Raw genomic sequence first — 26,107 nt, 5'->3', positions numbered from 1 at the left:
TCTCAGTACCATTTCATACCTGTATTACTAAACAGTGTTGTGTCTGACCACTTCACCAGAGTATCAGAACACAAGTTGTCCTCTGTGGATATAAGCGACACTATTACACTCCACTGTCCCCCCCCCCCCCCTCAGTTTCTCCTGGACCAGAAATGGGACCCACTTTGACATCGACGAAGACCCCAACGTGACCCTGAAGCCCCACTCTGGGACCCTGGAGGTGGACATCAGCAGAGTGAAGGCCCAGCAGTACGAGTCTGTGTACCAGTGCACGGCGAGGAACAAACATGGAACCGCCGTTTCCAACAACATCGTCGTACAGCAGTCCCGTAAGTGGAGGGCAGTCTATTTCATTTCATTTCATTTCCCCTCTCTTCCATTTTCTTAATGTCATGCATATATGTCACACATTTCTCACGCCATTCTTTTTTCTTTTCTTTTTTCTAACCATTAATTTGCCTTTTCCATCTTAAGAGCACTCCTGGAAGGTAACGGTTTGCATGTAGGATGTAAGATAGAGAGCGGATATATCCCTTTGCATTGCCCATCCTGCGTATCTGTCCTTCCGTTCGGCTTCATCCCTTTCACTCGTCACATCTGTCATCATGTCAGCGACGGTCCATTAGCCACCCACATTTAATGTCAAATGACAAGGTTCCTCTCCACTGAAGTGTGTGTCCTTCTCCCACCGACGCAGGGTCCCCCTTGTGGTCGAAGGAGAACGTCAAGGCATTGGTCGTTCAGGAGGGCGTGTCCTTGGTGCTGCCGTGTCGACCCCCTGCTGGCCTGCCTCCTCCCATCATATTCTGGATGGACAATAGTGAGCATATAATAACACACTGTCACTGACTTTGTTTTCCCGTGAGCCCAGGTCGCTCCGGATATCTTAGATATGTGTCCTTGATGTGTCTCCTCTCGAAGAATCCCCATAAGTGTTCTTTTCTATAAACCTGCTGCTTTCACATCATTTTTTTATTTATATTACAGTACATTAAAAACATGAATATGAACACCTGCGACCACAGCTTGCTGTGTTTGCGATGGAGAACTAGGGGCTTATGGGAAATGTGTACTCGAGGCTAGCAATAGTCTAATAGCCAAGACTACATATTTGTTACTGGTTCACCCAAATTACAAAAAGCTTGTGCCTCTTGTTGAATATCTTTACAGTTCCGCTGAGGAAAGTTGTGTGATATAATTGAAAGTTTGGGGAATCAATAGACCTCGTTGTGAGGTCCAGAATAAACCAACAACCATAAATTTTGGATAAACCTGATTTATGCCTCTTTTCAAAAACGGTTACTTTGGATAATCCACAGAACACACCACCATTTCTTGAGTGGAATGATATTCCAATGAAAACTTGAAGACCATACAACTTATCTCGTCTCTAAATGTTCACCTTTGACTACAGTGGCATGTTTTGAAATCGCTGTACACTTCAAATGATTAAACCCGCCGTACGTTTCAGACTTCCAGAGGCTGCCGCAGAGCAGGAGGGTGTCCCAGTCCCTGAACGGAGACCTTTACTTCTCCAACGTGCTCCGAGAGGATTCCAGGAACGACTACATCTGCTACGCCCGCTTCCCGTACACACAAACCATCCAGCAGAAACAACCCATTACCGTCAAGGTCCTGAACCGTAAGTCTGACTGTGTGAGCGATAGAGAGCGAGAGAGAGAGAGCAGGAGAACATTGTAATTAGGGAGCATCACTGTACGTTTTGTGTGTAATGTTCCCGCGTGAGAGGCAGTTAATACACAGTGCTATGTGCTGGAGTGACTGCGTAGGAGGGGAACAGCCTCTCCTATCGCTGATCCCATCCTCGGAGACGCCAGTGGTCGTCATCCCACTGAAAAGACATATTGTCAGAGCGCTCACGGCTCACAGCGCTATCCGCCAGGCAGGCGTTCATTTCATTACTTGTGCGAGACGTTCTGTACGCGCACGCCGCACCAGCAACAAAGACGGCTCTCATTCGGAGGAAGCATTTATTGTTCCCACACGATTCTTATGGTTATCATTACTCATCTCTCCACGTTTGAGTCATTTTTTAAAAATTTATTGTTTTCATTCTGAACACCCGTATTAATTTGTTGTTTTTTTCTCTCCATGTGTCTGATGATTTCAACTTGTTGCGTGTTTGATTTTTGTTGTTGTTGTTGTTTTGTTACAGTGGATGCAATCAATGACACAATGGCAGCTTTTTACAATGACACTGATTTATTTAGTGGTGAGTTGTGGCCCCCTCTAGTGTTTACCCCCCATAGCGCTCCAAACTCCAGCTTCTACCCACTAACACTAACCCTCCTCCTCCCGGACGACCCGACGCTTTTCACCCTCTCCTGATCGAGTTGGTGGTGAGATCTGGCACCCCCTGGTGTTTACCCGCCAACACCTAATGGTTACCCACTAACCCCAAAATCCAAGAAGGTCATTTTTTCCATCCCTCTGTCACTCCTGCTCTATCCAATCAAAACCCTTCTGACATCTGTTCACTTCCTCCTCTGAATTGCTTAAACCAGCGCTGCATGATGACTCCAATGTCCACTGAGCTGATTGTGTAACTTTGACTTGTAACAACATCTGTGCAGGCTTCATGTTTGAAAATGACATTTTAATTCAAAATAAAGTGCTTACGTAATGCTTTAAACATATTAAAATGTAATCTGACGAATGATAATCTGTTAGTTTAAGGATAGCTACGTTCAAACTTTCCTTTTTATTTGCCTTTCCTGTCAAACGGCCAGCTGCAATCTTCATTTTCAAAATCACTCTTTACCCGCTGCCCGGCCTAACTTTAAAGTGCACCTAGTTGTTAATCTCTCTGCCACCAATCATTTTCACTTCTTTTCTAATTGCTCAAAATATCTTTTGCTTTCTCTCTATTCTCTAACCCGAAACATGCAAGCAGTTTCTCATCAAATTGCTCACATGCCAGGGTGTTAATTTATCACCATTACCATCATCAAAAACACATTGTCTGACTTTTTTATTATCGGACTAGCAGATTACTTGCAGAAAGCAAATTGTCATGTCTCTGATTCTCAATTCTACGTCAGATACATTTGGGTCTACATTATAACCCCAGAGGGGGATTGATTGGCTGTAAACACCCACAGAATGTGGTGCAGTAAAACACAACATGACAATAAAACCATAAAATATGAGAAAGTGGTAATGAAGTGGCTCAGTGCCCGTGCATTGCAGACCCATTGTAGGAGAGAGGTTTCATTAAACCGCGGAGAAGAAAGGAGAGTGAGAGTGACGGGTCTGCTCCAGGCCTGGATCTTCACCCCGTTGTAGACGCATGCAGAAGAGCTGGTAATAGTTCTCTTTGTGTGTGTGTAACTATAGAAGAACCAGCAGATGAGAGGAAGCCGACCTTCCTCATCCCATCTGGCCCCACCAGCTCCAAGATGGTGTTGAGAGGACAGGTGCTGGAGTTGGAGTGCATTGCCGAAGGACTGTAAGTGAAAGAATCCTCCATCACTTCAGCCCTGAAAGCCTCAAGTGCCCACCTGCTTAAGTGTCTTCATCCTTTGTTTTGTTTTGTCTCTTCCCTCTCTCTCCGTCTCTCTCGTTCTACTTGAGTCCAGGCACACCCCGGATGTATCTTGGACCAAAGTGAGCGGCGACCTCCCAGCCAAGCGAACATCTTTCCTGCAGTACCAGAAGACTTTGCGCATCGTGGACGCGTCGGAATCAGACGCGGGAGATTACCGCTGCACCGCCCGGAACCAGCTGGGCTCGGTGCACCACACCATCCACGTCACGGTCAAAGGTGCGTCCGTGATGGAGTGCACGGCGTCCCATCGGGGCCGCGCCTTCACCACGTGCCGACGACACAGTCAATCCCTCTTTCTGTCTCTTCATGCTCCCTCCATCTCCTAATGGATTTATCCACAGATGCCAACAGGGCAGCGCGTTCGGTGATTAATTCTCCAGCCCTCTGTTCTATTTCCAGCTGCTCCATATTGGATCAGCGGCGCGCCCAAGAACCTCATCTTGGCTCCGGGAGAGAGCGGTGTGCTGACCTGCAGGGCCAGCGGCACGCCCAAGCCCTCCGTCTCCTGGGCCATGAACGGCATCCCCATCGAGAGTGAGTGCAACCTGTTCCTGCTCCTCCTCACGGCCTCCTTCACTTTAGAGCAGCTGGGATGTCTACATGCATTATTTGAGACATGATTTTGGTTTCCGGGTATTGCGTCACATTTTCATCCACACATGGTTGATGTTTTATATCTACGATATCTGAGTTTGAATGACGGGGACTAGAATTGTCAAAAAATAAATAGTTAAACATTTTCTGAAAATGCGCCAATTATTGTCACCCTGAGGTTGCTCAGCACGACACCTAGCCAATAAATATATAAACCATAACTTGTTGATTATACTGTTTACATTTTGTGAAGTTTTAAGAAGTGTTAACCTTGCGCCAGCGTGTTTGACAACATCTTTAAAATATTAATTTCTCCACAATAATACGGGACAGAAATACATTTAATTAATGAGCTTTAGAGGTGCTTGAGGCAGATGTTGTTGCCTTTGGACAGAACCATGTTCTCTTTCCCCTGTGTTTTGTTTTACAAACACACATTTTAAATGACCAAAGTGATGATGTAAATGAGGAAATGTCTTCTCAGTGAGATTCACCCGTCATTCAGAGAGCCAGAGTTACATCTGTAACCTCTGCTATCCACACACAGATTCCCCCAAGGACCTCAGCAGAAAGGTGGAGGACGACACCATCATCTTCACTGATGTGCAGACCGGAGCCAGCGCCGTCTACCAGTGTAACGTCTCCAACGACTACGGGTACCTGCTGTCCAACGCGTTCGTCAATGTGCTCTGTAAGTTCGCCACGCAACAGCCGCTCGCACGAGAACGCTGTTCTCCATGTTCATTGATTTCCGATAAATAACGTGGCGGTAATTGCTTCTGCCTCACTGCAGCGGAGACCCCCAGAGTGCTGACTGCAGCCAACAAAGTTTACCAGGTCATCAAAAATCACCGGGCCTTGCTCGACTGCGATTCCTTCGCGTCACCCATCCCTAAAATTACTTGGTGAGTTAATGAACCCTTCGCAGAGGAAAGTGTTGTGTGTCGCTTCGAAAGCTCACGGTGGGGGGATGCCTCTTCGCCTCAGGTTCAAAGACAGCCGGTCCAGTACCCTCGACGGAGACCCTTACATCCTGCACGACAATGGGACTCTGGAGATCCACGTAGCTCAAGATCACAACAGTGGCAGATACACATGCGTGGCCCGAAACAGCCTCGGTATCAACGAGAACCACATCTATCTGGAGGTCAAAGGTGAGAGTGGGTCTCCACTTCATATCCAAATGTGATCGCCCAAGAGAGATTATAACTCACACAATGCTATTGCTTTGGGATCTTTATGATAGAAGCAAATGTTTATTATTTATCAAACATTTGTGGTGACGGTGTTCATGCTACCCAAAAAACAGAGTCGAGAGAAGACCCAGGATTGAAAATGATTCGTTGGGGGAATTAGTTTATTATCATTGGGTCATATCTGCTGACGCATTTAAACATGAAGCTTTATCGGCGCAGATATCACAGGATTGGTCGTTTATTTTTAAGAACCATCGTGGAAACAACAATTATTGGAACATCCAAGATAAAAGTCCATTGAATAAAAACTAATATTTATTTTAAATAGAATAGATTTTGTAGATTTTGTAAACGTTACTGCAACAGACATTATGTATCTATTTTTAAAAAGGTTTAATCACCAAAATGGTTATTTTGATCAATCAAAAAAATAAAAAATATCAGCTCTATTCCAAACCCATGCTTTCTGTTTATTCACACTGATGAGGTTGATTTTACTTGACTGACTCTCCCCTCCCTCTCCCGTCAGACCCAACTCGCATCCTGAAGCAGCCGGAGCACAAAGTGGTCCAGGTGGGCAGGTCTGTGGTGTTTGAGTGCAAAGTGAAACACGACCCCTCGCTCATCCCCACCATGACCTGGCTCAAAGACGACGGAGAGCTGCCCGATGACGAGAGGTCAGGCGTCTCACTTCTCACACCGGTGTTTGCTACGTTAGTTATAACATAAGATAACCGTGGGGACATTTAGGGGATTACAGCTGCAAAGGGTAACGTGCAAACAAGAGACATGGTAAAACAATTAACTAAATCAAAACAAGTATTATAATATAGTATATAGTATATACAGTATATTGGATTGAGTCAGCATCTACCTGTAAACCACACGATGTGATAGATTGCTAAACTGTCTGCATGAATGCTTTGTTCACAGATTAATCGTCGACTCTGACAGCCTCACCATCACCGATGTGACAGAGAACGATGCGGGCGTGTACACCTGCGTCATGAACACCACTCTGGACCACGACTCAGCCAGCGCTGAGCTCACTGTTGTCGGTACGCTCAGCTCAATTTCACAGAGTCCGAAAAAACAAACTCACAAATGATGAAAGTGTTTAACTTCTCTACATCGCAGCTCTTCCCGCAGAAGCGAATCTGTCCGATAACTGACATGACAGATGGCCTTTCAAGCCCGTCAAGGTTAATTGCCTGAGAGTTTGCTTAAGAGGGACAGGGCGGCTTTAGTCAGCATATCGTGTCAGCAGCATGAATATTTGATTGTTGCCTTGTTAGCGAGCCAGATAATCTTCTTTGTTTTCTTCTGGCTGACTGACCACTAAACTCACTATTTCACTCCTGTCCTCCTCCCTGGCAGAGGCCACGATACCAGCTGTTGACTACGGTAAACCTGCAGCACTCAGATGTGCTCAGCTGACATGGGCTTGTGATGTTTGTTGGATGTTTTTGTCATTGAAGCATGTGGCACAAAGCTTTATTTTTGACAATCACAGAGCATTTTTTATGTTGTTTATTTCGTTTTGATTCACCAATGTTTATGTATTTTTTTGTCTCAAAGGGATGTTTTTAAAAATGTATTGTATGTTTTTTTTCTTTCATTATCACATAAGTGCATACAGTTTGAATGCATTGAGCACGAAACATTTAACCAAAAGGGAGGACATGTACCCTCCAGATAGTTTGTAAAGCAGACGTCTCCTCAAAGCACCGGCTGGAATCTATCAAATGTGCCATTTCTTCATGGTTCATTTATTCCGAGCATGCGTTTCACTCGATCATTACAATTGCAAAACGCGAGCATCAATTGAACCTCTCTGGTGAGCCTGAGACTCTATTTCATGCAGAGTGATCATGGGAGATGCTCAGCTGAGCGCCAGGCGTTTCATTTGCATGATGCAGCGTCTGCATGTGCATCACAGAGCGCAGGACACCGAGCAGTAACTGGAAGCTGAGTGTGGTCAAACCGACATGCTCAGTATTTGTTATGATGCTATTATCAAAGAAACACATTCATGTAAACCGGATATCCTCTTTCGTTTTGGCTCCATCTTCTCGTGGCATGAACCCTCCATATTCTCTCACTGTAACTGTGTGCTGATGCTGTGATGCCGTGCTGCTTCTCCTCCAGAGCGGCCCGACTCCCCGACTGACCTGGAGCTGACAGACCACAAGAAGAGAAGTGTTCAGCTCACTTGGATCCCCGGGGATGAACACAACAGCCCTATTCAGAGTAGGTCTGAAGTGTGTTTGTATGACGGTGTCTGTTTGATATTTCTATGTGAAGACAAAGGGACATTTCACTTTTTATACGTATGAATAGAGATATTTGTATTATCTTCCAAAGGAAAGCCTGTTTGTGGTGTGTCGATTGAAAGAAGTGGGCATTTGAGATGCAAGGAGCTTCTAATTCAAGATGCTTTTAAGTTGCATTGTAGGTAGGTAGATGAATTTTTTTTGGACATCGATCATAAAAATATAGTAAAAAAGATGCCTGCTGACAAAAAAAAAAAATCTCTCTGATGAGTCTACCAAAATGTATCAAGATGCAAAACTAAATCGCTAAATTCACTGTTGAATGATGTAATCTTTCACATATCTTTAGCTGATAGATATGTGAACACAATTCGAATGATTTGCAAAAAACACAATTACAATCAACTAATAATATAATCTGCAAAAGTCAGTGAAAAAAGGGAAAAATCCGCCAATTCTGTCAGACTGAAAGGGGCTGTAACGAAGTGTACTTCAATGACAGCTGAGGTCAGCGTGAAATCATTGGCTCCAATGAGGTTGGATGGTGAAGTTTTAAATAATCCACAGAAGAGTGCTGGCAGCGTGGCATATTCACACATTTGAGCAAAACATTTTTCTTTTGAGTTACAGTATCCCCAAAAATTCTTGAGGGCATTTATTTTCATTATGCAAATATACCATCATGCAGTCTATTGCGCAACCAGTCCTGAACAACAATAATCATCTTCTTTTTTTGTTTTACACAGAATTTCTGATCCAGTATCAAAACTCGCTGCACCACCGAGGTCACTGGCATAATCTCACCGAGGTCGCCGGCAACAGGACGACAGCGCACCTCAAGCTGTCGCCCTACGTCCACTACACCTTCAGAGTGTTGGCCCTCAACGCCGTGGAGTTCAGCCGGCCCAGCATCCCCTCCAGAGGGCTTAAGACAGAACCGGCAGGTACCGACTCCTCCGCCCTGTCTGTGGAGTTTCTGATGGCCTTGTGTGTTTTTGGATTGTGTCGTGCTTAAACGTGACGTACAGAATCTACAGATGATTATTTCTCTGTTTTGGGAGTAAACAAAGTAAGAAAACATATTCATCCAATTTTGAGCTGAGCCTCAGTGACGGCTTTAAGGTTTTCTTTGGGATACTGTTTCATATTGTCTTTATTATTGTGCTTTGGTTTTAGCTCCGGACGAGAACCCAACAGGTGTCAAGGGATCTGGAACAGAACATGATAATCTTGTGATCTCATGGAAGGTAATAAAGTTGTATAAAGCCATCAGTTTTAATCCTGAAGCATTTACTGTTGTCCAGGGAGCACTGTGAGGAACGTGTCCTCGTCCTGTGTTATTGCCTGGTCTAATGAGATTTCTATCATCCGACCAAAACCTTCATTGTTCTCCTGAAGACATTAAGTAATGAAAAATAAGATGGAAAACGTTCTCCTCTGCAGCCGCTGTCAGGCCTCCAGTCGAACGGCCCAGGGCTTCACTACAGAGTGATGTGGAGGCAGAAGGTGGTGGACAGCGAATGGACCAGAGTGACCGTGGCGAACAACTCCAAGTTCGTTGTGTCTGGAACGCCCACATTTGTTCCTTATGAGCTCAAAGTGCAGGCAGTGAACGACTATGGAGCGGGACCTGACCCCGCTATCGCCCACGGCCACTCGGGGGAGGACTGTGAGTTGGATCGACTCTTGCGACCCTTTAAAATGAATTATTACTAGTCTGGGGGGAGGGGATGCATTCGGCTGTGAAAGCTAAAACATTCACGATGTTTCCTTGCGTGCTGTACAGTGCCAGTAGCAGCTCCAGATAATGTGAAGGTCATGTGGATAAATAGCACTCTGGCAGAGGTACACTGGGATCCTGTGCCCTCTAAATTCATACGAGGACATCTCGAAGGATATAAGGTACAGTCCAAAAGAACACATGCCCACACACACACACACACACACACACACACAACTCATACTGTACACTCACTCTGTAACTTGTAGGTGTACTACTGGAGAAAGCACAGCCTCCACAAGCACAACCCCGATCTTGTGGAGAACCAGGTCCTGATCCTCAGTGGGAAGCACACCCACAGAAAGCTGCCCGGCCTCCACCCCTTCAGTGTCTACTCCTTAAATGTCAGGGTGTATAACGGCAAGGGAAAGGGCCCCCCCAGCGCCGAACTGCAGTTCAACACGCCGGAAGGAGGTAAAGGAATTCTCTCTGTTTCTTTGTTTCTTTTTTATTATATCACAACTGAGACGGACTCTCCTCTGGTGCACCCAATTCACACTTTACATGAATAAAATACGAAATTTCCCTTTTTATATCAAAATAGAATCCTATTTCCTTCCTGTAAAACGAAAGATGGCGTGTGCGCTTACATTAGCGAGTACCAGTCGATTTCAACAGATTCATGACATCACCCATCAATCAATGTGAAGCTTTAAGCGACATTAGAGTGGCGTGTGTGTGCGTGTGTGCGTGTGTGTGTGTGTGTGTGTGTGTGTGCGCGTGTGTCGCTCTGCATCGTGCTGCATTCTAAGCCAGACTGCTCTTCAGCGGTCCAATCAATTGCAAGGGATTTGATTTAAATCCATTTTATAACTGCCGATCAAATATTCTGTCTCACTAGGGAAAATGTCACAGTGCAGAAGCTGAGCACGCTCTGACTTTTCACTGGGATTTTATTAGAACATCAAATCACACACATTTGAGTGTTATGATTATTACATCTTAAAATGTCATTTTTTATAATATCTCTGATAAATTAATTACCTAGGTAATCATTTCTACCATTAAATGCACATCTTCCTCTTTTCCCCTCATTGAAAAAAACAATCCAGAATCCAATCATAAGCTAATAATTTGTAGTTTGTGGCTTCTATTTCACTTACCGGGTCAAGTCTCCAAATCACACTTGAACCACGATTGGCCTTCAAACTAGTGATGACTCGTTGTGATGTCACACAATCATGCTTCAGCTTCTACTCGTTGAAGACTTGAAGTTAAGCACACATTTGTGAGTAGAGGGGGACTTTAAAATTCCATAAACAAATATGTCTATATATATTCATATTTGTTTATAGAATTTTAAAGTCTATATATACAAATATTGTTGCCCTGTCTTTACATGATGATGACGTTGTGTATGGTTTCATGCTATGTGTGTTTTCTGCAGTGCCGGGTGCTCCTTCACACCTGCTCGTCACCAACCCCAGCCTGGACTCTCTGACCCTTGAATGGAGTCCTCCTCACGACCGTAACGGACGCATCACTGGCTACACCCTCAAATATCAGCCAGGTGAGAACTCTCTTCTTTAAGACTTCTAGATCTTTGCTTAGTTCCTTCATGTAGTTTGTAGTTTCGTATGTCGTCGTAGTTTTGTATGTCTTGTAGTGTCATCTCTTTCAGAGATTATAAAATAGACACAAATGAATAATAAACATTCAGAGTAGTACTAAGAGCATTTCAAACAAGTTATTTTTCATAAATCACAGCACAAATTAACAAATCAACTTTTGTCACTCCCGTCTTCTATTCTACCTCTGAACCCCAAACATTTTCACTTCCGCCTTTCTCATCATTAATACCCCGACCCCATCTATGACCTCCTCCTCCTCCTCCTCCCTCTATTCAACTTATCTCATTACTTCCCAACCTCCATCCCCGTCCCAATATTCCTGTCCCCCATCCTCCATCCCAGTCGTCAATAACTCCAATGAGCTGGGCCCAGTGGAGGAGCTGGCGCTGCCCGCCAATGAGTCCTCAGTCACTTTGCTGAACCTCAAGTACAGCACGCGCTACAAGTTTTATTTGAATGCAAAAACAGTCAGGGGAGCAGGCCTGGTCGTTTCTCAGGAAGCCGTCACCGTCATCGATGAAGGTAAGTCAGCAAATACAGACCGTTCAAAATAAATGACCGTAATTGTATCGGCGTTTCTTCCACTGGAAAGGGGATTGACGTGAATTATAATATATGTAACTCAGGTGAGAGAATCCGAACATGCAATATTCATCTCCAGTACATATTTACAAAGTATGTAATCCATGCAAAAAGAAAACGCATGACACAACTCTTCAGCACACCATATTTCATTCACTATATGCGTGACTGTCTTGCCTTCATCAGAAGGCAACAAGGTGATGTTAATGTAGTTTTGATGTGATGTATAAGTGAGGAAACCAGACTCCGCCTCAGACGCCATCCTGATGAGGGCAGGGCAGCCAAAAGCACTTTGACCATCCATTCACTCAAAGAATGCTCAAGACATGAATTGATAATGAGAGAACATTGTTGTGTGTTTTGTGAATGTGAAATCCTCTTCATCTTACCGTGTACGACGCACACTATTCCACGGCATTGTCTTTTTTTATTTGTAGCATTTTACATTCAGTAGCATGATGTGCGTAAGCTCCTCGTGGAGTGGAGCGCGAGTGTAATCCAGTTGCATCGTTGCATAAGGTGACCCCTGTGTCGGACACGTCGTCTCTTATATTCCTCGGCGTGAGCGACGTGAGCGTTGTTCCTGCTGATGGCGGGGGTGGGGGGTCCCCCCCATAGTGACCCCTGTTCTGTTGTTTCTCTGTGTGTCCCATTTCTCTCTACAAGCTCTAATATCACGGCATGGCGTGGATGTGGGCGCAGGTACCGCTCGCATCTCCACTCTCGCACGTTTTTACTGGTGACGCAGCCCTAGCTTCAAACCCCGTCGCAAGCATGCACTCGTTGAGCAATCCACCCCCCCCCCCCCTATTAGTGGCTGCAGCCCACCGAAATGCTGATTGAAGTTCAAAGCCACGTCAATAAAGATGCCCTTTTTTGATGTCATGTGATAAAACTAGCCGAGTCTCTGCTGTTTTTTTGTCTTCTTTTTTCCCTTCTTTTTCTTTCACGTAGCCTTTGGCGCCTCCGGCCCCCCGTACTCACTCCCTCCACGCTGGCTGCCAGTGATGCTTCCCTGCTGCATGCCGAGAGTTTGCTTGGCATGCCAATGAACTGTGTGCATTGTGTATCATGACCTCGGTGTCTGTGCGTGTCTCTGCCTGTGCAACGTGTTTGCGTGTCTGTGCGTGTGTGTGTGTGTGTGTGTGTGTGGTGCGGTCTTCACCCCTCTCCATGTTGTTTACAGGAAACACGCAAACCCCTCATCCCATTGCACCGTCTCCTCCACAAGGTCCGCCCGACAAGGGTATAGACACTGCTGCGATCTTAGTCCACGACTGTACATGTGCGATTTGTTACATCATCAGCTTTGTGTATACTTTTGCTGGCTCCCATTTTAAATTGCTGTTGTGTAAGGCTATGAGGTAAGATGTGATAATCCTCTCGTCGTCCCATAGAGGGGACATTTTGCATTTTCTAGATGAGGTGATGCTAAGAGCATTTATTGGGACTTCATTTATTTCATCAAATAAATTAATTGCTACTTCTTGGACCGTCTTTCGACCAACAGACGGATCTTGACGGTTGTCTCTTCTTTTGTGTGCTCAGCGCAGCCCGTGAGTCCTTTCGGGAACGTTAGCTCCTCGTCTGGAGAAGACGGGATGCTGATCAGTTGGGAGTACTGGGGCCCCGAGCAAAACGTTTATGTAGAATACAAAGAGAACAGTAAGCCAAGCATGACGCCGTCATTCCAGTTCCACACATAGGTGGCAAGAGACTCCTACTTCATTATTGGCACGTGCAGGTGAATAGAAATATTGGCACGTTGACGCTGGCTCCTGCCAACGTGGACCCAGATGTGATAAACACGGCTGCATATGATTGGATTTCTAATCAACTGGGTCTGTTATTGATTAGAGTTGCATGCAGCTCCCTTTAACAATCCCGTTGGAACATCGCAAAAAGCAGAACGCGCTGTTATGCCAACCGATTTTGACTGAAGCGCGAACCATTGTTTTTATCCACCTGCAGTGAGGATGAAACACTGTGTTGTCGCAGTATGGCTCTCTCCCACCTACTGTTTAATGGATTCAATGAGGGAATATCATGAGCATAGATTCCCAGTAATTTAGAAAATGTTGTCATCAAAAAGATAATCTTGTGATCATCAGTCAAACACATTTCATATTTAGCTCATCACCACATTGCATCATTATTGTGGCCCCAAGAGCTCGACACACTGCAACTTGAGAAGCACATGCAAATGGCCTGAAGGAAAGCTCAACGGAGAAAAGAGCTCCACCAATTAGACAAGGCGTGCACAGCAACAGACCGTGAGCCACGTGAGAGAAATGAGTTACAAAACAAGGGTCCGGGTGTGTTTTCAGCACTTTGTATTGTGCTCTAGAAACTTCTGTTGTTCTGGCACCCTGTGCGACTCGCAGCATTTCCGTATATGGTCACGCTTCCTGTTGTTGGCAGCACGCTGTTGTTGGGCTGTGTTCTCTCTTAAGTTACAGTGGGCTTTCACTTTCAGGGCAATAATGAATTCATAAACTTAATTGCTTTTAGAATTCCATAACTCCATGAATATTAACAGTTTAAATGTAATATAGACATACTTTTGCTTATAAGTAGATGTTTAAAGTAATTAGATCCCATCATCCCATGATCCCATTTGAAGTGTGTGCTCCCTCAAACGTACCTCTCTTCATGAACGTCCCTCCTGCAGGTGAAGGCGAAGAGGAGTGGCAGAAAAAGCTTGTGAACGGCAGTCAGAATGTTGTGCTGAAGGGCTTAAAGGGGGGCCTCTCCTATAGCGTGCGCTTGGTGGCCAAAGGTCACCACGACCAGCTGCCTCACCTCTCTGAGGAGCTGTTGGTCTCGGTCCCAGGTGAGGCAGTTCCCCCGCGGTCGCCTCCCCCTCGGCCTGGCCTGGCCTGGCTCGGCCTAGCACCGTGCCCCATGTGTGGACTGTGTCGTAGTCTGTGCCGTTGTGTAGTTATAATCCAGTGCAGCATGGGTTTAACAGATGTGTTGTGGTGGCTCTGTGTGCCAGGCACGCACTGCCTCGAGAGAGAGACAGTGTGTGGCAGCGTGCATGATTGTGTGGTTTCATTTCAGCGTGAAGTCAGTCCTGTAGATTTTGGTAATCCTCATATAGAAGTTTGATATATGTTTAGTGGAATAATACCCCACCTAATATCACCAACAGTCAACCTCCCTACGTGCAGTTTGTGTGCTCTCTGTGTGTGTCTGTGGCCGTCTGTGTGTGCACTCGTGAGAGACACTTTGTGTACTCATGTGGTTTTTCGATAATGTGTCCGAGTCACCTTTAGCTTAATCTAGGAGATCTCTAACTTCTCTAACATGAAAGTTGTCCTCTTCTGTGACAATAAGCACTCGTCATCTGAATTCTCAAACAAATAGATGCCAAGAGAACTACAAAAACATTTCTTTGAGCACATGATTGTGCATGAATGTTTGTATTTCCCCGTCCCAGTGGCAAAAAGATCGTCCAGTCATGAATGTTAAGTCTTCCTCTCCTCCTCTGGCCAGCTGTGGCGAGCAGACAGGTGGACATCGCCACTCAGGGATGGTTCATCGGCCTCATGTGTGCCATCGCTCTGCTCATCCTGATCCTCCTCATCATCTGCTTCATCCAGAGGAATAAGGGAGGAAAGTACCCAGGTGGGTAGGAGCACAGACACCACCACTCGTATATGAACCCACACTGTAGGGCTTCTGTTTGCCACCATTCAATTATTTGATTTAATGATTTGGGGAATTCCAGTGTGTTTTCATGGCTATCTGTGGCAGTGTATGGCTGCCACAAATGACAAAAACAGTTACTTTTTCTTTTTTTCATGAAGAGAATCGTTCTGTAATAATATCCTGATTAATATCCTGATTAAAGACTCCCCAAAAAACATTTTTGACACTATAACACATTTTCCATGGTCATTTGACATTTATTTCTCATTATGTAAATTCTTATCACCACACAAAATCAATGTATCTTGTTAAAAAAACGTGTCACTAAAGCAACATGTGGACTCGTCCCATTGAAGCAGGAAAGCTTTCTCATGAAAACATGTGGAAATCTCTAGATGTGTTATGTGTTAACAGGATTTTTTTTCTACGATATTTTTCAAATATGAGTTTAAAAAAAATAAAGTCATAGATTTGATACATATACAATAATACATGTTGTAATGACAAGAAACATAACTTGTTATATGGAGAAACGGTTCTGGTTATAACAAGAAACAGAGCAAATTTTCATCAATATTCTGCTAGAGCTTTTTGTCACATTCAGTCTGAATAATGAGGAATTATATAGAACTTAAATACAATAATATTACATCTAACAATACACCTTCCTGGTTGTTTCTCACCTGTATTAGCTGGTTTGTCTAAATTGCTTCCTGTTCCCTCACTAGTCAAAGAGAAGGAGGACGCACACACAGACCCAGAGTTCCAGCCAATGAAAGATGAAGACTGTACTTTTGGGGAATACAGGTGAGAGAAAGTGCTCTGGCCTCTGGAGCACCCAGAGCCCCATTTTACCCATCAACCCCTGCCCCGCCCTGCTTTCTGCCCAGATCGGCTCTCTCTGGCTGGGCTGGAGCTCTGCACTCCCTCCCTCCTCCAAACCTTTACAGCTGACCAATAACTGACCCAGGATCAACATTAAAAGAAGAAGTGCCCCTCATCTGAACCTCTACCACCCTGAAGCACAATATCTTTTTCTTTTTCTGGGTTCTGGGAGGTCCTGGATGCCACTTGTGTCGGACTCTAATCGTGCGTGTGTTTGATATGACATTGTGGTGTCTTTTGACAAGCAGGATTCTTCAGGTTCAAAGGATTTGGCCGTTTAGGTGTTTTAAATCTCTAAAGAAGACTGTCAGGAAAACAACAATATAAGCTAGAATCATTTGCAACGCAACAAGCATCGAATCCCATCCCAACGCATAATCTATTCATAAACATCCTGTGTACAGTATATATATACATAGTACACTTTGCCTAGTGTATTACTACTTCCATAGACAACCCAGATAGGATTGTACATCACTGAAATGACATCACATTCCTTCTGACGTCCAGATGTGCTTGTTAGCATCCTCAGTCCAACCGCACGCAGAATAAAGAAAAACAAAGCACTTTACTTCTGTATAGCTCGCGTTATTGAATTGTTTTTATAAGTCGATTTCTAAAATGGTCTTGCCTTTATATTTCACATTAATTTTTGTATTATGTAAACATAAATCTGTTTTATGGATTTTATCCTGTGATGAAAACATATCGACATATATATATATATATATATATATATATATATATAATATGTGACATGCACGGCGTGAAGGTCAGATATATGAAAATAGGTCTTGCTTTAGGCAATAATGTGTTGAATGGAATTATTGTTCATATATATAGATAAGCAGTACATAGATGCATATTGATCTTATATACAATTATCAGCATGTTGGAGGTAAGCAATCATTACTGAAATTTAGAGCTGGTTAATACTGTTTATATGAGGCCAGTAGCCATTCTCTAGTCGCCGTACATTCTTAACCCTTGTGTGTTTAGGTTTTTTTTGATTTGAAAATGAATCACCTCCTCTCCCCCCTTTTTTTTTTTTTTTGACCCGATCAATGTGTTTGTCCCTCTTTTTTTTTTATTTTTAACATATTTTTTTTACTTTTTCTAATTGACGCCAGCAATTAAAACCTCCAGAAAATTATTAGAATTAATATTCTTTTAAAGGATGAGATGTGATATTCTACATTTGCGTTATTGTCAACAGATTCTTTAAATAGACCAAAATCAATCTCACAATATTTTGAAACTGATTCAAGGCCATATTCCTCCTGTAGGCCTACATCTAAAGGCCACAAGTTATAAGATAGGTTTTAATTTTTTAAAGGCCAAACTATTTCTTGAAACTACAGGGAACCTTTTTACTAAAGCAGAAATACATAGTCTATTCATTGGGGACTGTTTTCAGTGAAAGAATAACAAATATACAGATGTTCATTGTAATGAAGCCATATGTGTATGATATTGTTTTTGGATTACAATGCACAGCTATGGCACATGAGTATACACAATGTGAGGCTCATAGAGTTCGCTAATCGTTGGTTTTAGTCTTTTCACAGGATTTGTTGACATCACCAGACTTATCCTTTAAAACTCGTGTAGAGAGACTCATTTACACGGCAGGAGAAACCCTCCAGTGGACATCGACTCGAGGAGCAAAGTAGACGATAAATCACAAGGCAAAGTGTACAAATGTCATAGTGCCTTTGTGAAAGTATTCTTTCTATCCATGCTGTGTCATTGAGCTCAGCTGGACCCGTACAGTGTGTCAATAAAGGCATGACCTCACTCCACCCAGCGTGTTGTTTGACTGCAGGAGAGCTGCTGGAGGCTCACACGATACGGGCACATGGCCTACAGAGAGAGGGGTGGCGGTGGTTTGGGGTCTCCTCATCTGATCGCAGGGGTGTGGGTCTCAGGACAGGTGATGGAGGCGGGTCATTGTTCTGTCAATCTAGCATGTGAGGAGGGTCAGTGGAGAGGTCAGTCACTGTGGAGAAACGTGCTCGCTTTGTAAGCATCCCAGGTTCTTTCACGGCCGTCATCAAGTTTAATATTTGGTCATAAAGCCTTCATCATGTACTTCATCAAGTCTTTTGACTCATTAGTGGCTGAACTGTGCACGTTTTACCCCTGAGAAAATGTGTTTTCCTACTGATTGATATTTATTCTAAATTTCAAAACATGTCAGCATTATGATGGCTTTTGTGATCTTATGTCATTGATGTTCAACTCATGAATGTGGAATGTTTTTGATATCCAAAGAAAACGTTCTTTGCAGATTCTTCATGCATTTTGTGCCAATTTGTGATTATCATCATGCTTGCTTCGGGGGGGATTTTTGGCCGAATCTATGCTTTTCAAAGTTTTATTCACATCATTGCCTTGGATTTTTTGTTTTTCATCACAACTTCTGCCTCGGGGAGGGGGGGGGGGATGCTTTTGTCAAACAAAACATTTACCACTTCATATTTGGTTTCAGGGGGAATTTGAGTAGGGTCTGGCTGCTTGAGCTGTATTCCCTTGTTGCCTGATGGAAACCAACTAATCATTCATTGCTACTGTTTTTTTTTTAGAAGCAAAATTCAAATTCGCTTCTTCACTGTTGCATAATCATGAGCTGAGTTAAAAAAAAGAAGAAAAAAAAGTGAAGAGCTGAAAAAAGCGAAACCGACTTCAGGGTTCGCTTCGCTTCTCATTACCAAAGCGTTCAGTGGGTTTTGGTAAAAGTAGCAGTTCAGTGCTCCATCCAAAAAAATTTTTTTTAAAGTCACTAATCTCCTTGTTGCATCTGTCACACCATCTCACCTGTAACACCTGCATGTTATTTTCTCCCTCAGTGACAATGAGGACCATAAACCGTTAAAAGGGAGCCGCACGCCGTCTAACGGGACAGTTAAGAGAGGCAACAGTGACGACAGTTTAGTTGACTACGGGGAAGGAGGAGACGGCCAGTTCAACGAGGATGGCTCGTTTATCGGCCAGTATAGTGGAAAGAGCGCCAGCAGGGAGACTGCCGAGGGCCACGAGAGCTCGGAGGCCCCGTCCCCTATTAACGCCATGAACTCCCTGCACTCGTTCGTGTAGCCGGTCGGGCCTCGCAGGCCGCCACGCCCTCTCCACCCACACAAGTCTCTGAGTGGGCTGACGCAGCACTGCATGGCTTTGTGATCACGTCTCCATCCCCCGGTGTTATGAAACACACACACCTTGTCTAAGACGTCTTTACGGAGGGGCTCGGAGACCTGTGGCTCAGTATACCTCACGCAGCATTTAGGAATGAAGTCGCTCAATTCCATTGGACCACGCATGAAACACCTGATATGACCCAAATCCATATTTAAATTAACACTTTGAGAGTAACAAGTGCAGCTTTCTTACCGGAAACCTCTTACGGACTATGCAGTGCTCGTCTCAACTACATCTGATTATGTTATTGGTTATTATATTATCTACTATGTTCAAATAGTATGCAGTCTCTAAAGTATCCTATTACTCCATGTTATTTTTTTTTCATCAAACACAGAAGCTTGGACTGGAATCTGTATTTAATGTCATTCCTTCATGTAATTCCATCAGTGCACAAGGAAGATGTACGGTATATATATATATAAATAATATATATATATATAAATAAAAAGAACTCTGTAAACTGAATATTGGGAGCAGTGCACAAAGCATGCCTGAGATCTCTGCATTGATCCTCATCCGTCACCACTCTGTTAAATGATCCCACTGCACCTGATGAGGAGGACGCTGAAATGCTGCATGGCGTGTCATGTGACCTTGTGACCTTTGCCCTGCATGTGACCTCTTGTTATTGAGCTTGATCCAAAGGCCAATGGGAAATGCTCCTTCAGCAGTAGTAGTGCCTTTTCTTCCAAGCGTCAATTCAATTCGGGAGTCTCTTCCCAGAGTCCAGAGACTGGAACCGAGACAGTAGTCGGACCGCGGAGGTCACATCCAAGAAGGATCCGATAAGCTTGAGAAGAGGACTCTGCGGAGGGAGGAATAATTCATATGCTCTTGTTATCTTGTTTTGTAAAGATGTCCCGATGCCTTGAGTCACAGGACAGGCTTCCATTCCTCCAAGAAGCTAAGCACACGTCAATCGGATCAGAATAAAACTTCTCTCGGATCCCGTCTGGGCGTTCCTGAAGCCTGCAGTCATTATGCACAGAACCTGATTGTATTACTGCAGTGTGTGAATTTAATGATATCTGTTTGTGTGTGAATACTACACACTATTCAATTCCTTTAAGGCAAAGATCGTTCACTTGTACTAACTACACTTGAGGGCCTTCGGATGGAATCAAGACTTCTTTTCTCTTAACTTGCATCAAGTTTTCTTTTCTTTCTTTTTCATGACGTGTGGAATATCTGTTGAATTTGTAAATACCTTCATTGGTTGTACAGGGACGAGCAGCTTGTAGGGCAGCCGAAGAGTCAATATTGTGCATGATATGGTTTGACTTGTTGATAGGACTGTATTAAATATAGAGTACTTGTAGAAAATATATTCTTCTTTTTTTTTGCTGTGCACAGTGTAAATTGTATTGTAACTAACTGGACAGAAAATTGCATCTACATTTGAATTTTGGTAGTTTTCTGATTTGCTTGTCAGCGGAATATATGACTTTGGTATTGTACAACATGTAGTATTTAGCAACAATATTAATAATATTATTCTGATCCCACTATACTGCCAAACAATGCTCTTTTCTGACAGTATTGCAAATGGTTTTATATTTAAGAAACAGATTTGTACTAACGGATACTTTCTTTGTCTCTATTTAAGTTTCTCTTTTTAGTGCAAGTATGAAATTCAAGCTACTGTAAATATAATGAATGAATAAATAATGATCTGCTTTAATTTCAGTTTTCAGAGTGTTCATTAATAAATGTCATCACCCCCCCTTCGAAGAGATGAGCGATGTTCTGAATCGTGTCCATTTCCATAAGTCCTGGATATTATTTAGTCCACGCACGCTTAGAGATACATTATGAAAACCATACGGAATTCATTCCAACAAAGAACACCCAACATGATAAGCAGAAACACAAACTTCTGCTATCACTTTATATGAAATATTGGAGAGTTTTACTTCTTTGGGCCTCCAACAATTATTGAACTGAAACCACGAGAGACGTTTAGTGAAATCTGGTTTTTGTGCTAAAGAACTTTAAAATCTCTAGAAAGTGACGAGGAATCCCAACGAGAAACTGGCTTATGGTGCATAGTATTTCAGTTTACTAAATATACATTTGACATAGAATCTATTAAGTATCAAGTAATCACAACTGTCAATTGAATCGGTGGCAGAGAGACTATCATTTCCCTGGAATGAAAGTATCGTAGCATAAAATGGAGATTCTCAAGTAGTGTGCCAGAATTGTTCTTAAACTCAGTCCCTGAGTAAATCCATCTAAATGACTCCTCCGGTGGTGTGTTGGTGTTGAGGAGTGAGGAGTGAGGAGTGAGGAGCAGAACCGCTCCCCTTAACCTCCACTCCTCCATCACTAACAGCAGAGGCCGAGGGCTGTGAGGCCTCCACCTGCCTCCTCCGTGTGAAGCAGCCACAGAGAGGCCGTATGGAACGCGACAGTTGGGCTCCGTCTTCTTGGCTCTTCATCTCCTTCGTCTCCTTCATCTTCCACCGCGGTCACATTGTCGTGGGTAATAGCGAGAGACCAGCTGGTGCATTATAACACAGCAATGGTGTCAGGAAGCGAGGACGTCTGTCGAGGAAATATTCTCTTTTTTCCGCCTTCTGTTCATTCAGGTACTCTTAATTCACCCCCCACCCCCTCCATCCTCCTCCCCCGCTAAAGCTGTTTGGGGATATTTTGCAGGATTGTTTGCTGTTAATAACCAGAGATTTAAAATGAATTGCTGCTCCACATTTTGATGAACTAGAGTTGATGTTTTTTGTGTTTTTTTCCATTCCAAATGAAAGCCAACGTTTTTTGAAGAACGAGCGCGTCAGTGGGAACGGCAGCTGGTCGGAACGAAGATCCAGAATATCTCAACTAAAACGACTCATACTGACTCTCAGCAGCAAGGCGCTCAAAGACTTTCAGCCGAATTACAATTCTTCTATTTGTAATTGTTGACAGGTTTTTTGTTCTCTTGACTTTACTGCCACCTATAGTGATGTGAGGCCATTACACCGATGGCTGAAACCAGCAACAGGCTTTATTTACACTGAAAAGGAAAAGTCACGTGAACTGAACTATCAATAGAATTGTAAAAAAAAAAAAAATCCTGTTCATGTATTTCCGGGGGACGGAAAAAATAAAAGTCTATATTAAAATCACAATATACTCAATTACCTCATGCATTTAAGCCGACGGCCTGTGAATTGGTTTGGCCCTCTCCTCAGATAAAAGGTCTTCCTGTAAGAAGCTATTTACTTTCATGGCGACAGAATCACATTATTTATCCGTGGATTGGTGATGATTGAGACCAAACATGCAGCTGCCCCATTAATAACCCTCTGAACACCACCCACCCACCCCTCCTTCCTGCCAGTCCACAAGACCCCCACCCCTCCCCCTCCGTCTCCATCCTCTCATTCCTCTTCCAACCCTCAGTGGATTCACTCAGGGTCGCCTGTGCGTCTGCCACAGCATCCATTACCCATTCCCACCTCCTCTGTGTCCAGCTCCTTGATTTACTCCCGGGCGGAAAGCCTGGTTTGGATTGATCTACAGCTGGTTTTGTGGCCTTACCTCCAGTCCGCTTTCAAAGGGGGAATACGATCATTGCATGGTCTCGTAGCTCCGTTTCCAAACAACCCGGGAGCTTTACGGCGCTTCATTTGCATCCCCGTCGCTCGAGTGAAGGACATGATCTTCTCCAAGCTTGTGAATAAGACGCCATGTAGAATAAAGCAGAGGCAGGTTTTAGAAAAACACCATCATTCAGTTTATGATATCTTGAAGTGTGCGCTGAGCTTCGGGCCGTCTGTTTCTCACGTGTGAGTGGCAGAGCCTTTGTGTCGTTATGGAGATTTGCCCTTTCCTGATGCTCTGAGAGCTGGGGAGGATAATTGTTTATGATTACTCTGTGACATTTCCATATGGCCCGACGAATGGTTTGCCAGCACACACACACACACACTCACTGACGCACACACGTCTGTCAGGAGCAAGCTGTTCGGAGCCCAAATGGTAGGTTTTGAAATATAAAACCCCAAATGTGGGAGGAAACCCCCCTACCAAGTGTAACGGCATTTTTTCATCAGCGGTGCTTCTGTCAACTCAAGGAGGGTGTCTCCCCTGAGGGGGAGGCCGCTGAGCTGCTATGGTGGCAGATACCATTGCAGTCCTGGTGGATGGATGCTACATAAAGTGGGAGTGCTTTCTTCAATCGATCTGATACTCTAAATCCCCCCCCCCCCCCAACCCTTCCCCCTCCTCTGCCCCGGCCATTTCTTTTTTGGGGTTATCAGGATAGCATGAGGATTATAGCTCTTTCCCTGCCCTGGTTTCTATTCCCCCCACACACACACCCCTCTGGGTCCAATGTTTGGACTGAGTGGGTGGGGGGTTACCTCTGCATGAGGCCCCATGTGGAGATCATTGGGGCTAAATCATATTTACCCTCACCCCTCCCTCCTCCTCCTCCTACTCCTCTGCCAGGCAGATAGATGACAGCCACCCATTCTCTCCTCCTGACAGCAGGGTGTTTGCTGTTCCTCTTATCCACCCCAGAGGCCGTCATTGTAACAGTGTAGCAGGGTCTGTCTCTATTTGCATTGCCGTGTTGTAAGAGGAACAAAAGTGTTTGTCTGAGGCTTGAATATATCTAGATTTTGGATAAACTGCTGACAAAATAATATCCTTTTGGGTCCAGCGCTGTTTGTATTTCATGAATTTCCTCAGTCTTACTGATTCCCTCTGGTTTGGTTATTTTCTGTGGAGCGACATGTTTTTATAATACATCCCCCTCGGCTCAAGATAATGTCTTTATTTTTCTTGTGTATTAACAGCAGTTCCCATCTCAAAGGAAACAATATGTTTCTTGCTAAAATTCGGAAAAATGATAATAAAAGCCTCGGGGAACAAAGCAGCAACATTCAAAACCAGAGAGAGTTACAACCTTCATGTAAAGTCAGTTTGTGGTCACATTAAGAAGATATTCTTTGATATGTTCCCTCAAATGAATTCAAGAGGGCTAAGTCCTTCAATTAATTCTACCCCGCTCCTTTTCAGAGTCCCCTGCATTATTTATGGGCCGCCTCCGCCACACCAGATTATTATTTGCCGTGTGGTGTTTACATCCAAGATTTAAATCTAATCCCAGGGGACGGAGACGGTCTCATGTTCAGACCGGCACACGGGGAAGGCTTTGTAATTAGCAGAGGTTCCCTTTTTATATCTGCCAGATGACAAACATGGCAACGGTTAACATGCAGGCTGCAGTGCCCCTCACTGCTCATCTTCCCCTGGTGGTGTATCATTAGTCTGCTCCTGTTTTGAGATGTATTTCTATAAAACTTGACCTGCTGCTACAGACAATGAAGTGGAATAAACCAATTAAAAAAAGGTTTTTACCAACATTAAGACACAAACCTCACAATCCTCTTTTTTTTGAGTAAGATGAAAGGTGCTAATGCGTGCTGATTACTAATGAGAAGCAGGTGTGTAGTCAGCAGATCAGTCAGGTGATGGGCCGGGACATGGAAACAAACGGAGGACGACCGGTGGCCATTTCCTGACTGCACATTTAATGTACGGTTGAGTTCCAGCAGCTCGTCAGGGTTTCTGCTGCAGAGCTGTGCTGAACTCCCTCTGTGGTTCCTGCCCAACACCATCAGCACATGGAACGTGAACACACTGAAGCCTCAGATATCTCCTCTGGAGCCGGTGGAGACCAAAGGAGCTGGAAGGAGACAGATATTCCCCAGATGGCCTGAAGACTTCACATGTTTACCTGCTGGTGTCTTATTTCAAGGTGGCCAGCTGTTTGCTAACATCCACTGAAGATCTGGGACTTTGGTGTGTTCTCTTTCAATTTTCTTTCTAACGTTCACATTACCCCAAGGAAAATGTCAGAAATATACAGCAACTAAGATATTGTAGATGACATGTATGTTTCCCCATGAATCCACATGGGGCTATTTCATAAAAAGACCCATGGACCCTTCATTTAACTGAACATATTGTCAGGATGTCGTAGTCAGAGAGAGAGATAAGACCCAAATGCCGACAAACTTTCCACAGAAAGATTTAATCCTTTACTCAAAACAGGTCAAGGACAAACACGAACTAAAGAGTACGAACCAGGGTTGCCAGGTCTGTGTGACAAAACCAGCCCAATAATCAGAACTCAAAATATGCCCGTGCCAAACCATATACACTGCTTTTAAAGTCCAACAGCATTGCTATCATTGCCAAATGTATTGTAATATCTACAAAGTAACACCAAATGTTTAGTATGCCAGCATTAAAAGCAGTTTTCCCGAAACAGTTATTTCACCTAGGTCCTAAAATGGCCTTGTGTAATTAGATACAGTATATTATCATAAATAAAATGTGTACGTGCTGATCTGGAGTCAGTTTGGTAGGATTTGGGTATAAATAAATTATTTCATTTAAAATATGGATTTTTATTTAAAGATATTCATGTAATTTGCATGCAAAATAGGTCGACCCGAACCAGCGGACAAAAAATTCAACCCGCGGCAACACTTCAAAAGTAGCCCAATACCGCGGGAAAACCGCGGACCTGGCAACACAGGTACGAACCAATACTGGGGCATGAGACAAACAGGCAGGGTTGCCAGGTCTGTGTGACAAAACCAGCCCAAAACCAGCCCAATGGCCAATAAAACCCAGCCCAATATCAGAACTCAAAATATGCCCGTGCCAAACCATATACACTGCTTTTAAAGTCCATGTCCATGTGTGTACGTGCTGATCTGGAGTCAGTTTGGTAGGATTTGGGTATAAATAAATTATTTCATTTGCAGGTGATTGGACACTGGGGA

General features: G+C 43.9%; 1 protein-coding gene across 9 annotated transcripts in view; it reads left to right on the top strand.

Annotated features, from left to right (window-relative positions):
• LOC130194903 (neuronal cell adhesion molecule-like) overlaps nucleotides 1-20,985 on the top strand; it is an 80,069-nt gene extending 59,084 nt beyond the window's left edge. For 2 of the 9 annotated variants that reach the window (XM_056416112.1, XM_056416111.1), the window contains exons 5-31: nucleotides 136-329; nucleotides 698-820; nucleotides 1,472-1,642; nucleotides 2,177-2,233; nucleotides 3,358-3,469; nucleotides 3,600-3,784; nucleotides 3,968-4,102; nucleotides 4,710-4,853; nucleotides 4,956-5,067; nucleotides 5,150-5,316; nucleotides 5,888-6,035; nucleotides 6,292-6,416; nucleotides 7,507-7,608; nucleotides 8,378-8,575; nucleotides 8,808-8,878; nucleotides 9,075-9,300; nucleotides 9,418-9,533; nucleotides 9,621-9,825; nucleotides 10,799-10,921; nucleotides 11,325-11,504; nucleotides 12,231-12,266; nucleotides 12,751-12,849; nucleotides 13,113-13,229; nucleotides 14,236-14,397; nucleotides 15,063-15,194; nucleotides 15,947-16,025; nucleotides 18,953-20,985. In XM_056416112.1, the coding sequence (XP_056272087.1) occupies nucleotides 136-329; nucleotides 698-820; nucleotides 1,472-1,642; nucleotides 2,177-2,233; nucleotides 3,358-3,469; nucleotides 3,600-3,784; nucleotides 3,968-4,102; nucleotides 4,710-4,853; nucleotides 4,956-5,067; nucleotides 5,150-5,316; nucleotides 5,888-6,035; nucleotides 6,292-6,416; nucleotides 7,507-7,608; nucleotides 8,378-8,575; nucleotides 8,808-8,878; nucleotides 9,075-9,300; nucleotides 9,418-9,533; nucleotides 9,621-9,825; nucleotides 10,799-10,921; nucleotides 11,325-11,504; nucleotides 12,231-12,266; nucleotides 12,751-12,849; nucleotides 13,113-13,229; nucleotides 14,236-14,397; nucleotides 15,063-15,194; nucleotides 15,947-16,025; nucleotides 18,953-19,199 (3,766 nt within the window). In that variant the 3' untranslated portion in view covers nucleotides 19,200-20,985. Of the gene's footprint in view, nucleotides 1-135; nucleotides 330-697; nucleotides 821-1,471; nucleotides 1,643-2,176; nucleotides 2,234-3,357; nucleotides 3,470-3,599; nucleotides 3,785-3,967; nucleotides 4,103-4,709; nucleotides 4,854-4,955; nucleotides 5,068-5,149; nucleotides 5,317-5,887; nucleotides 6,036-6,291; nucleotides 6,417-7,506; nucleotides 7,609-8,377; nucleotides 8,576-8,807; nucleotides 8,879-9,074; nucleotides 9,301-9,417; nucleotides 9,534-9,620; nucleotides 9,826-10,798; nucleotides 10,922-11,324; nucleotides 11,505-12,230; nucleotides 12,267-12,750; nucleotides 12,850-13,112; nucleotides 13,230-14,235; nucleotides 14,398-15,062; nucleotides 15,195-15,946; nucleotides 16,026-16,108; nucleotides 17,082-18,952 lie in introns of those variants that run through there. The other 7 variants (XM_056416114.1, XM_056416117.1, XM_056416115.1 and 4 more) reach the window with 7 other exon arrangements.
• The last annotated feature ends 5,122 nt before the right edge of the window (nucleotides 20,986-26,107 follow it).

This window comes from Pseudoliparis swirei, chromosome 6, assembly GCF_029220125.1.
Source record: "Pseudoliparis swirei isolate HS2019 ecotype Mariana Trench chromosome 6, NWPU_hadal_v1, whole genome shotgun sequence".
NCBI lineage: Eukaryota > Metazoa > Chordata > Actinopteri > Perciformes > Liparidae > Pseudoliparis > Pseudoliparis swirei.
Note: the sequence above shows the minus strand (reverse complement) of the source record. Positions and strands in the feature narration are given on the sequence as shown.